Consider the following 12,167-nt stretch of genomic DNA (forward strand, 5'->3'; position numbering starts at 1 on the left):
TTTTATAATTTTGTTCTAGCTTGTGCTTAAAATGTACTAGGGTAAAATACCATACAGAGCAGTACAGACTTGTTTGAATATGCATTTGACCTGTAACTCACTAATAATAGATTGAAGCTTTTGTGTTGTGACATGTTTTTTTGGTATCAAACTTTATTGTAGCTGTGAATGTTGATGTTCATTAGTCATGATGTAATCATACTCTGAAGGTCAAGCTTAAGGTTGCTGTGCTATTAATCACATGTTGACATTTCTATTCACAGGGAGGGCCGTGCTGCTTTAATGACATCTTTCTGTGTGTTTAAATTTATGGCATTATACAGCATCATACAGTACTTCAGTGTTACTCTCCTGTATTCTGTGAGTACCAATACTGCCCAGAGATGTTCTCTATGGTCAGGCACCAAAGATATTGGGCATGTGTCTGTTGATTTTTAGTACATTGATTAAAAATGAAATTTGTATATAAAATTACTTTGAGATAATAAAGTTGAATGAGTAGCAGTTCCATTAATTTGGCATGCATGTTCATTAAAGCCTGCACCCATGACTACAGCTTTGTGGGGAAGAAATGCCGATTTTTATTCTTTTTAGTTTGTAGTACAGATTGGATTTGCTTGTTTTGGGCAGGATTTCGTGTTTGTAGGCTAGCCTCACATTCATTACGTGGCTGAGGAGAGCCTTGAAGTCCTGGTTCTCTACTGCTGTTATGTTAGGAATAAAGATGTATGCCATCTGTGTTATAATCACAGTTGTAGTTAACTTCACTGTGCATTTACAGAAAAAGACATTTCAGTAATACTTGATAGAACTTTATGCCTTTGAAAGAGAATCTTGACAGTAGTTGCAATAGGTTACTCTATCAGATTATGATTGACATGATCTCCCTGTAGATTTCCTACTGACACTGTGAGAACATCCCCTTTTTACTATTTACAAAGGGAAGACTTAGAATATAAAGAAACTCAAGATACTGATATTTTAGAATGCTGAGGATTAGCAATGCTGAATATTGTTGAGTACAAATTTGTTGTAAAAATCAAGAATGCTTTGTCAGATTTTAAAGTTAAACCTTCATATATTAACATTCGGTCAAAATTATACAAATGATGTTATTGTTAATTAACTTCAGAAGCAAATGTTTTTAAGCGGGTTCAAGGATCATTTTGAAAGTGTCATTCTTGAGGGGGACAACAAGGCTATGAAAATACTGTTAAACTTTCACAATTGCTTTTGTAGATCTTGAGTAACCTGGGAGACTTTCAGTTTCTTTTCATTGATCTGGCAATCATTTTGGTAGTGGTATTTACAAGTAAGTATTTTGCTAATTTTCTTAATTTCAAAGCATACGAAAATTTGTAATATTAATAATTTAATATGTATGTTTTTTATTACTGGTTGTTTTATTACTGTATATGTTTCATTACTGGTTGCTTATATTTTGCCCTGTCTGTTTTTGTCTATTTTTGTTTTATATTATTTTTGTATCTTTTTTTAAAATCTTTAGAATGGATTTATTTACAACATTTGGGCCTTAAAATACTAATTGCTTATCTTCCCCTTGCTCAATTAGTAAATCAGAGGATGCTCTGTCAGCCATTATATTGACTTGACCTTGATGCATTATCTTTCTTTTTACTAAAGATCAGGTTTTCTTTTTTACTGAAAATAGAGTCTTCTCTCATACAATAAATCCCAAACATAGTTCCCTCTCCCGCCCCTAGCTTCTTCCAACCTCCCATCTCCCCCAGACCCATTCCCCCTCCATTTCCTTTTCAGAAAAGAGCAGACTTCCTAAAGACAACAGCCAAACAAGACAAAACAAGATACAATAAGACAAGATGAAGCCCTCATTGAGACTGGACAAGGCAACCCAGTAGGAGGAAAAGAATCTCGAGCAGGCAAAAGAGTCAGAGATAAGCCCCCTCGCCTCTAAGAAGTCCCACAAAAAACACCTAGCTAACAGCCATAATATATGAGGAACATCTGGTGCAGCATGCAGACCCTGTACTTAACCCTTTCAGTCTCTGTGAGCCAATGTACACCCTACTTAGTTGATTTGGTGGGCCACATTGTCCTGGTGTCCTCTATCCCACCATCTTTTCTTCCCCTTTTACATGGGGTTTTTCAGTCTCCAAGGGGAGGAACCTTTAATCTAGACTGTATAATGTCTGACAGTGGGGCTCTGCACCTGCACCCATATGCTGCCAGAGGAAGCCTCTCTGATGACTGCTATGAGTATAGCAGAATATCATTAAGAATCATTTTGTTGATGTTTTTTCCTTTCCCAAAGACCAGTTGTGTTTGGCCCTACCCTAGGTCTCCAGTTATCTAGTCTCCAGTTTCTAGCCACCTAAGTAGTGTTGGACCTGGGCTCCCTCTTGTGGCACTGGCCTCGAGTTAGACCAGTCTTTGGTTGACCACTCTCACATGTCCCCAGATTATAGGTGGAGGACAGATTATAGGTCGAGGGTTATGTGACTCGGTTGGTTTCTCTTTCCATAGCCTACAGAGTATCTTCTCATGCATAACTAGAACATAACCAAGCTTCTCATTGTTCAGTTATCTGAATGGAATTGGTGATACTAGTATTAAGCTAAATAACTAGTATGTGTCAAAATTCTATCTGCTATAACAGGCCTCACCAAATCTTTCCTGGGGTGCTAAAATTACCCCTGAAGGAATTGCTGAGTTAAAATGCTTAATGGATGATAAAACTAGTTAATGGGTGAGCAAATTTTTAATAAGTGTCAGTGTGATTTTTTTTACACTATTATCAAAATATAAACAAACTATAGAAGAAAAATTGGTAGATCCCACGTGTTGTCAATTGGACTAATTCTACTTTATGTTACTATTCTATTCATATTACTTCAAACATTACTAGTAATTTCTTTAAAGGGAAAACATTTAACTATTTCTTTTTCCATTTTCATGTTGCATTATGTTATGACATAACAGGAATATGACATGGTTTTGCTTGTGTATCACAGATGTGCAATCCTCCTGCCTCTGCCTCCCCTGTTCTGGATTAGAGGTGTGCACTACCACATGTTGATTTACAGATACTCTTACTTTTACTGGTACTAGTATTTCCCATGAATTTCAACAGAAATGTAAAACTTACTGGGGGCATTTTTGAAATAAGAATAAAATGTTTTAGCCAGGCGGTGGTAGCGCATGTCTTTAATCCCAGCGCACAGGAGGCAGAGGCAGATGGATCTCTGAGTTCGAGACCAGCCTGCTCTACAAGAGTTCCAGGACAGGCTCTAAAGCCACAGAGAAACTCTGTCTCGAAAAACAAAATGAAACAAAACAAGAAAAAAATCAAAAAGGAAAAACAAAAAAAGAATAAAATGTTTTATAGGTTATTATAATGTGTATTACATCTAACTTAGTGATTAGAAACTTTTCTTACTAAATACTTAATAGACAAAACCAGAATTTTAAAAGTTTCATTTCTAAGTGAATGTTGTTATATTTTTCTTGGTGGGGAATTTAGACAAAAACTTTCTGTTCTTTCCTTTGAAATATAGTGAGTTTGAATCCTGCCTGGAAAGAACTTGTGGCACAGAGACCCCCTTCGGGCCTTATATCTGGGGCACTCCTCTTCTCCGTCTTGTCTCAGATTGTCATCTGTGTTGGATTTCAATCACTGGGCTTTTTCTGGGTCAAGCAGTATAAAGTGTGTGATCCATATTCAGAGTAAGTTGGTCAGTTCATTATAAGTATTTGTGTAAGATGAATATGACAAGATGAGCCTTGAAATATGTGTAGGAGTTTCATGTAGCTTGTTTTAAACACCTAATAAATTTTTTTCTTTTTGTCAAGGTAACTTTAGAAGAGTGTCTCAACTTTTGTTATTCTGTACCACAACTACTCTGTATTAAGAAAATCGATTTATCTTACCTCCTGACTGAGAAATTACATATGATATCTTTTTTGATGGTGGTGTCCTAGGCAATACCAGACATTGCACAATGAGAGACTATTTAAACTGGGTTTTATAATAAACCTTTTCTCATATGCCCATTTATTTGTTAATTACATGAATAAATTAATCCACTCATGGCGACAAAACCTTAATCACCCAGTCTTTTACTATCCAAGTGGGACTCGCTATATATGTCCCGCAGTTAAAAGTGGTAGCACAAAAAGGCAGACCTGGCCTGTTCTTGTTCTGCACTGTACTAAAATTCCAAAAATTAAAGAAAGACACCACTTGATTATAATTTTAATGGTACATAATGGAATATCTAGCTAAAGGGGAAAGAAGAAAAGCTTTTCTGCCTGCCCTCTGTGTTGTGTTGCTGCTGTTGCATCTTTTGCTATAAGTAGCATCTTACTTCTTTGTATTGTAGATGTGTTTTGGCCTCTTGGGGGAGATGCTGCTCAGCTCCTAATAGGATCCTTTTGTGTTCCAGTGTTTGTAACACAACAAGAAGCGCATGTTGGAACTCATCGCATTTGTACAACGGAACTGAACTCGATTCATGTAAAATTCAAAATTATGAAAATACTACAGTGTTTTTTATCTCCAGTTTTCAGTACCTCACAGTGGCAGTTGCCTTTTCAAAAGGAAAACCATTCAGGCAGCCTTGCTACAAGAATTGTAAGTGTGACATCATAATCCTACCTAACTACAAAGCTAGACCCCGTCTCAAAAGTAAAGTTTTAAAAAAAATTAAAAATTAATAAAATAAATGAATTTTAACTGTTAAATTCTTAGACGAGATTCTAAATATGTGCATGTTTACTATCTTGTTCTCACTTTCATGGGCATTCCCACTCTACAATTTTAAAAGTGAAAGCGACTACTGGTTTTCATATCCTGTTACTCTGGGCCCTTTCCTTTCTGTGAATGAGTACAGAGAATTAGAATTGAAAGCAGGAATCTGTAGGAGGCTCTCAGGAGACAGTGGGTATCTTTTCCTTTGGGGGATTCTATACAGAACCACCTGCCTTTTTCTCTACTCATACTGTTGTGGTCAGTGATTTTGGAGTTCTAATTTTAAATCACTTTTACTTCCTACCACAGAATTGGCAAACAGCATAGAGATCTGTGTCTGTCCATAGGCAACAACAATAAATGACATAAATTAGACCTTATGGACAGAACTTGGTGTTATGTGTTAGTTACCAGCTTTTAAAAATAGAAAAATTTTAAATTTTTTTATTTAAATTTAAATGTGATGGCCTGGCACTTGCCCTACTTGAGAAACTTGACCTAAAAAGTTCAGCCCTAGGAGCCTACATAAATCTACAAAGAGAGACTCATCTGGACACAGAAGTCCTGTGTCTTCCACATATGCTCACATATGCCAGTTCACACACTTAATAACAGTTCTAATAATTGAAAACATTAGTTGACCTGCTTTTGCTGTCAAGGAGAGAAAATGGCAGGTATTCTTGTGTTGTGACCATGAAAAGACATCGTTAAAATGCCAGGTCTACATTTTAGACATCATAGAAGTAATAATCATTAGACCTTGTTCTTATCCTAAAGTTGAACATTTCCACGTGCACTATCCCAAGTTTGACCTTGTGCATGTTTGAACAGCTAACATTGAAATTTGTTTTTACTGGTAAGTTTTTTGTTCTTTTCTTTTGGTACTGATAGTTCTTCTCTAAGATAAGAACTTTATTACTATGTATTTTTTATACATGTCACTGTGTAACTGTACTAAAAGCTGTTACTAAGACCCACTAGAACCCATCTGTGATACTTAGAATAGGACCTTTAGTATATGTATAGTTTTAGCTTACAAAACTAAAATTAATGTACTGAAAGATGGACCTTTTGTGGGGACGGAGTTAGAGGAAGGGAATGGAGATATTAAGAGCTTAAACTTTAGGGACTCTCCCCACAAGCTAGGTAGGTATTGTATCATTGACCTGTATCCCCATCTCCCTTTTATTTGTTTGTTTGCCTTTTAAGGTTAGGTCTTGTGTAGTTCAGACTGCATAACTGAGGTTACCCTGAGCTTCTGATCCTCTGGCGTTCGTTTCTTGAGTGCTAGGATTGCAGGTGTTTGCTACCATACCCAGTTTTTGTAACATTCGGACACAAACCTTGGGTGTAATGCTGGGTAAAGCATTCTTCCAACTGAGCCTCATCCCTAGCCCATCCCCCCCTCTTTTTTGATTAATGTTGTATGTGGAGGACAGGAGTCCGTTTTCTCCTTCTACCTTTTACGTAAATGTCAGGGTGACCCAGGTCACCGGGCTTGTGCACCTTTACCTGCTGACTCCCTCACTAGCACCCCCCTCTTTTATCTCTTGAGATAGAGTCTTACCAAGTTTTCTTGGCAGATTTTGTACTTTTGCTAAGATTGCTGGTGCAGTGCACTGTGTTTAGAGATAGTGGTTTTCCTTTTTTTTCTCTTTTTAGTTATAAAGAAAACTGCTCTCAGGTTGTTTCCCCATTAGGAAAATTAACTATCTAAGAAAATATACTCTACCCTATCTATACTTAAATTGTTGAGAAATAAGAGATTGATTGATTGAGTCATTCCAAGCAGGGAGAGTTGTAACCAGTGCTACACAGAGAAGCCCTATCTCAAATCCCTTTCCACTCCGCAAATACATATGTTACAGGATTTTGAAAACTTCACATTTATCCTTTCATTTAGCTTCCAATTGATGTGAATACATGATAACCACTTTATTTATTGTTGGTGATGACCCTGATTTCTTTTAAATGTTCTAAAATATTTCAGCAGAGATATAATCACAAAATTTTCTGTAAAGCATATGCATGAATGTATAGAGGAACCAGTATGGTTGGCTATATGCCTTTTGCTAGTTTTCTTTCACCCCTTATTTTCCTGTCACTGACGTGCATTGCCATTGCAATTTTTGGGCTAGTTCTTTGCTAGGACCATTCAGTTCTCAAGTTCTGATCAATGTAATATATTGCATTTATTTTGAGATTTTTATTGTTGCTGTTACTAATATTGGAGGCACCCTCTCCTGAATGATATTCCCTCCTTTTTGTTTATTTTCATTTTAAAATAAAACCTACTCTCATTTAGCTACACATTTTCAAGCAGTTATATGTACACTACTATTTTTGACTGTGCTCCACTTCAAGTACCGTGATAATGTACTCTTAACTGTCATTTCTCACTAGATTGAATGTCTTTGTTTGAGGCGGGGTCTTATGTCGCTGAGGGCGACGTTGAACTTTTGATTTTCCACCTCCCAGATTGTGGTGGTGTAGGTGTGAGCCATCATGTCTGGTAGTTTCAGCTTCTGTTTCATTTGTTTCAGTTGGTCCTTGTAGTTTTTGTTTGTAAAGTCCATTTCATGTCTTTGCCTTTGAAGGTGTTGAGCTGAAATGTTGACCTCTCCTGTCTAATTGTCATGCCTTAATTGGTGGGAATAGTTCAGATAACTTAGCCCTACAAAAATAAGTTCACCTTTCAGAGACAGATAACTGAGTAAAGGAAAAGGGATAGATAGAGAGCTAAGTTAGAAGGTGGCAGTTAATGTTTGAGAAAGAAACAGGGTTGAGAAACAGCAAGAGAAGTGTGTATTGAGGACAACAAATCATAGGTGTGTATTTTGCTTTATGTATTATTTTAGGGAATAGGCAGGAAATCCTTTTCTGTCAGAAAGATTTGTGTTACAGTCAGCTGGGACTTGATTACTTGATTTTACATGTTATATTTCCAATGTTCTTTGGAGAACATTGAGACAGTGTCTTGCTGTCCAGTCTAGGCTTTTTGTACTTGAACTGGTGATGTTTCAAGCTTTGTGGCCTTGAACTGGTCATGGTTCCTGTTTCAGTCTCCCAAATCTTGGAATTGTAGACATTACCACCAAACTAACTTATTTTATATGTATTTTTAATATCTAACAGTGTCTGTAGCCCAGGCTGTTCTTAGCTTAATCACTTTGCCCCAGACCCGCATAACTTACTCTGGCACCTGTCTCTAGTGAAGAGCATTTGTACTTTATCAGGATTGCTAAATGCTCACTTGGCTGACAATTCTAAGAGGACCCAGAAGCTGAGGGCAATCTACTAGACATTCCTACCTCTTTGAATAGTTGATTTTTCCATTCTTTGTTGAATTTGTAGATTATTTTCTAAGAATTGTGTACTTAACGAAAAGCTATATGACATCTACCTTTTTTGAATAGTTCTTGGCTTATTTTTATTTATGGGTATCTCCATCTCCGTGTGACATGTATGCAGTGCTCATGGATGCCAGTAAAGGTTATTAGATTCTCTTGAAGCTGGAGTTAGATACAGTGTGAGCTACCAGACATGGGTGTTGGGAACAGAACTTGTATCTTCTGGAAGAGCAGCAAGTGTTCCACTGCCAAGCATCACCCAGCCCATAATAGCTGTTTTATCTCCAGTGGAAGATAACTTTTTTCCCTCTTACAGAAATCTTGGCAGGTGTTTAGAAGTCAGATGTTGGGGTTAGCACAGCAACTTTGAAAACATGTTTAAGCAAATATAACAAATTTCTTAACTAAGGAATATATTTATCAGGAACAAAATTATGCAGTAAGATTTGAAAAGTATCTAATATGGGTTATGTCTTGAGGAACTTCATCAATCCATCCATTTTGATTCATTCTTCTCCTGAGATAGATCATATCTTGCAGGTCAGGGTGACCTCAAACTCAGTCTTCCTACCTCTGCTTTCCAGTTCTGTGCTATCATACTTGCCTGTGACTATTTCTTTTAGTTCTTTACTTTTCTCCCCATTTTTACTGGTTGTATTTGTGTATTTCCAACCAGCACTTTCTTTAACTACCATAACAACTTTCGGATAACTAGGATATATTAATTTAGTTGTACTTGTTCAGTAGAATATTAGATTTCCATTTGTAAGTGTAGAATTGCAGCAGGGGAATCACTTTATAAGGATCTATATATTTCTGGCTGGCCTGGTGAAACTCAAATCTGTCTGTATCTGGAATGCTGGGATTAAAGCGTGTGCTATTATTATCTGACATACATTTAGATTGAAGCTAACAGACTTCAGATGTCTTGAGGGGTTGGAGAATGTTTTATACTGTAGGAAATAACAGCTTGTGCTTTTTATGTGTCATCTTACATAGAGGTATTTAAAGCAAATCTTAAAGTAATTATATGCTTCTTGGTGTTTGGCACCTTTTAATTTAAGGAAAATGCCTAATTTAATTGTTTACTTTCTTTTCCAGATTTTTTTGTTATATCTGTGATTATTTTGTATGTTTTCATACTATTCATCATGTTGCATCCAGTTGCCTCTGTTGACCAGGTTCTTGAGGTAAGGCTTAGCACTTCACTACTTGTGTCATGGTTGATGGTAACTGGGGTAACAGTATTAAGACATTAATAGAAAGTAGCGTTGTACTATTATATGGAAGGTAAACAGCTAAATGATATTTGTGATGTTTGATACTGAAGAAAGATTAAACTACCTCCATTTATTTTTCCCAATATTGCTTCTTTTCCTTTGTCTAAAATGTGGTTGTATTTACTAAAAGATGCTCTAAAAGAACATAATTAAATTGATTTTATTGGTTACACCTGATTAGTTCATTGGCATATCTTTTCCCATGTATCTTCCTCCAGTGATTCTTCTGATACCTTTCAGTTCCCCAAATGTAAAGTTTGTGATTTTCATCCTGTTATGGGCTTTATTTTATACTTGAGTTCTCTTTATCTTTTCCTGGTAGTACCAGACTCTCCAAATTATTATGACTTTGTAAGAGATCTTTATATATTTCAGAACAACACTTTTACCTCAATGTGATAGAATCATCAAGATGTTTTTGTCTGGGAGTATTTCTTTCTAAATTTTAGGTTTGGCTTGTCGGGTACCAAGAAAAGCACCCTTGGAATTAGAGTTATACAGAGTTGCTTAATAAATTCAGGAAACAATTTAGTTCCTTTTCTGTGAGCACCGTTCGTTTCTCATATATTGTTATTAGTTATTTCCCTTGTTTCTGTTACAATAACTGATGAGCCATTTAAGAAAGGTAGGATTTATTGTGGTCCATAGTTTGAGGGGGTATCTTTTGTCATGATGGATAATGCATGCTGTCAGGAGTTTGAGACAGCTGGTCATATTGTATCTATAGTCAGAAAGCAGAGAGAATCTCTATTTTGACTACTTTGCCATTGTCAAAATAAGCTTCTCTGGCCAAGGTTGAGAGCAGCATTAATCAATGGGAAGATATTTAGAAGATACTCACATCCACTGAACAAAAACTATAGTAGTTGCCTCTTGGGATTCTGACCTCCCAAGCTGTGGACTCTTGACCAAATCTATAGTGAAGTCTGTTCTGTAGAGCAGGCCGGAAATCTAGTCATTCCCCTGAACCTTTATGTCACTATTGAACTAGTACACACATCTTTGCTTGGCAGGCAGATCGCTATTGTAGCATGCCAGGTGCACTGCTGAATTTTCCAGGTCAGTTCCAGCTGATTTCTCTGTATCCTGTAACCAGAGTGTATTGTGTCTTTGGCACTAGGTAGTCTTACCTTCTAGCTGTGATGGACAACCAGAGCAATGGCAATAGCCTGGGCTGTTGCAGGGAGATTGACTCTAGGGCCTCCCTGACCCATAGTGTATAGGAAAGTATCCCATACCTGACATTGAAAATTTTCATGTAATAATTTATTCTTCTGGGGAAAGTGTTGTTCACCCTTACATGATACTTCTTTCAAACTCAGTTTTCTTCTTTCTGATATACATACTTTTTAACACTTATTTTTATTTGTATGTGTGAGTGGTTTGCTTGCATGTGTGTAGGTGCACTACATGTATGCAGTGCCCACAGAGACCAGAAAGAAGGAGGGAGTCAGATCAGCTGGAGCTGAAGTTACTGACAGTTGTGAGCTGTCTTGTGGGTGCTGAGACTGAAGCTGGGTCCTCCGCAATACCCTTAACCCCTGAGTCATCTCTCCAGTCCCTGGACGCACATTTTAAACCAGCTTACAAAGAGATTTCTTTAAAGCCTTTGCCTTAGCTCACTCCCCTCCTCCCTATTCCTCCCCATCGCCCCAGCCCTGTTTAAACTTTTCCATCATCTGAAACCCTGCCTAACCACTACCACTTTTTTCCTCTACTTTTTTATTACATGCGTGCCACTCTCTCCATCCATTAAGGTCTCCTTTCCCTCTTTATATGCCCTTTCTAGTTCCTCTCCATATGGGAGAGAATGTGAAGTATTTGTCTTTCTAGACCTAGTATATTTTCCAGTTCCATCCATTTTTCTGCAGATGGTTTCATTTTTCTTTATAGCCTTTGCATAATTTCATTTTTATTTACGTAATTTAATTATTACAGCTGAATAAATTATGTGTGCAGCACATTTTCATTATCCATTCATTTCCTAGCTATTGTGACTAGAACAGCCATGAACATGATGCGTAAATATCTCTGTAGTAGTATATAAAATCGTTGAAGATTTCCAGGAGTGGTATTGCTGGGATCATGGTAATTCTGTTTTTCAGTTAGAAACTTCTGGTTTCTATGGTGGCTATGCCAATTCATACTCCCACCAACAGTGGATTAAGGAGTCTTTCCCCACATTTTCACCAGCATTTGGCATTGTTTGTTTTCTTGATGGTAGCCATTCTGACTGGGTAAAATGCTATCTCAAAGCAGTTTCAGTTTGCTCAGTGGCTGCTGGTATTGAATACTTTTAAATGTTTATTTTCCAACTTTTTTTTTCTTTTGAGAATTCTCTGCTCAGTATCCACTTTTGTTTGCTTTTTGTCCCCCCCTCCCCCACCCGGGTGAGAGGGACACTGTTTCCTTAGTTTTTAGTTTCTTGAATTTTTTGTATATTCTATATGCTAATCCTCTGTCAGATGTGTATCTGGCAATTTTTTTTTAACCCATTCTATAGGCTGCCTTTTCACTTGATTGACAGGGGATTTTGGTGGTGGTAGTTTTGCTGTACAGAAGCTTTTTGTTTATGAAATCCTATTTGTTATTGATCTTTTCTGCCTGAGCAGTCAAGAGTTTTTTTTTTTTTCACAAAGTTGTTCCCTTATCTTAATATCTACTTTGTATTTTTTTTCTTGAGAAAGTTTCAGGTCTTATGCTGAGGTTCTTTATCCATCTAGAGTTGAGATAAGGCACTAGGTTTGTTCTACATTTTGGTCTCCAGTTTCCCCATCATACTTTGTTGAAAATGCTACCTTTTTACTA

The 12,167-nt window shown here is 36.9% G+C and overlaps 1 protein-coding gene across 7 annotated transcripts in view; it reads left to right on the top strand.

The window, feature by feature from the left end:
- Nucleotides 1-12,167, top strand: part of Atp13a3 (ATPase 13A3) — an 84,171-nt gene that overhangs the window by 55,902 nt on the left and 16,102 nt on the right. For 4 of the 7 annotated variants that reach the window (XM_048453957.3, XM_048453961.3, XM_048453960.3 and 1 more), the window contains 5 exons: nt 264-360; nt 1,240-1,312; nt 3,537-3,705; nt 4,362-4,612; nt 9,181-9,269. In XM_048453957.3, coding sequence (XP_048309914.1) covers nt 264-360; nt 1,240-1,312; nt 3,537-3,705; nt 4,362-4,612; nt 9,181-9,269 — 679 coding nt within the window. The remainder of the gene's footprint in view (nt 1-263; nt 361-1,239; nt 1,313-3,536; nt 3,706-4,361; nt 4,613-9,180; nt 9,270-12,167) is intronic. The other 3 variants (XM_048453962.3, XM_048453959.3, XM_048453963.3) reach the window with 1 other exon arrangement.

This window comes from Myodes glareolus, chromosome 2, assembly GCF_982192425.1.
Source record: "Myodes glareolus chromosome 2, mMyoGla1.1, whole genome shotgun sequence".
In the NCBI taxonomy this organism is placed as follows: Eukaryota; Metazoa; Chordata; class Mammalia; order Rodentia; family Cricetidae; genus Myodes; species Myodes glareolus.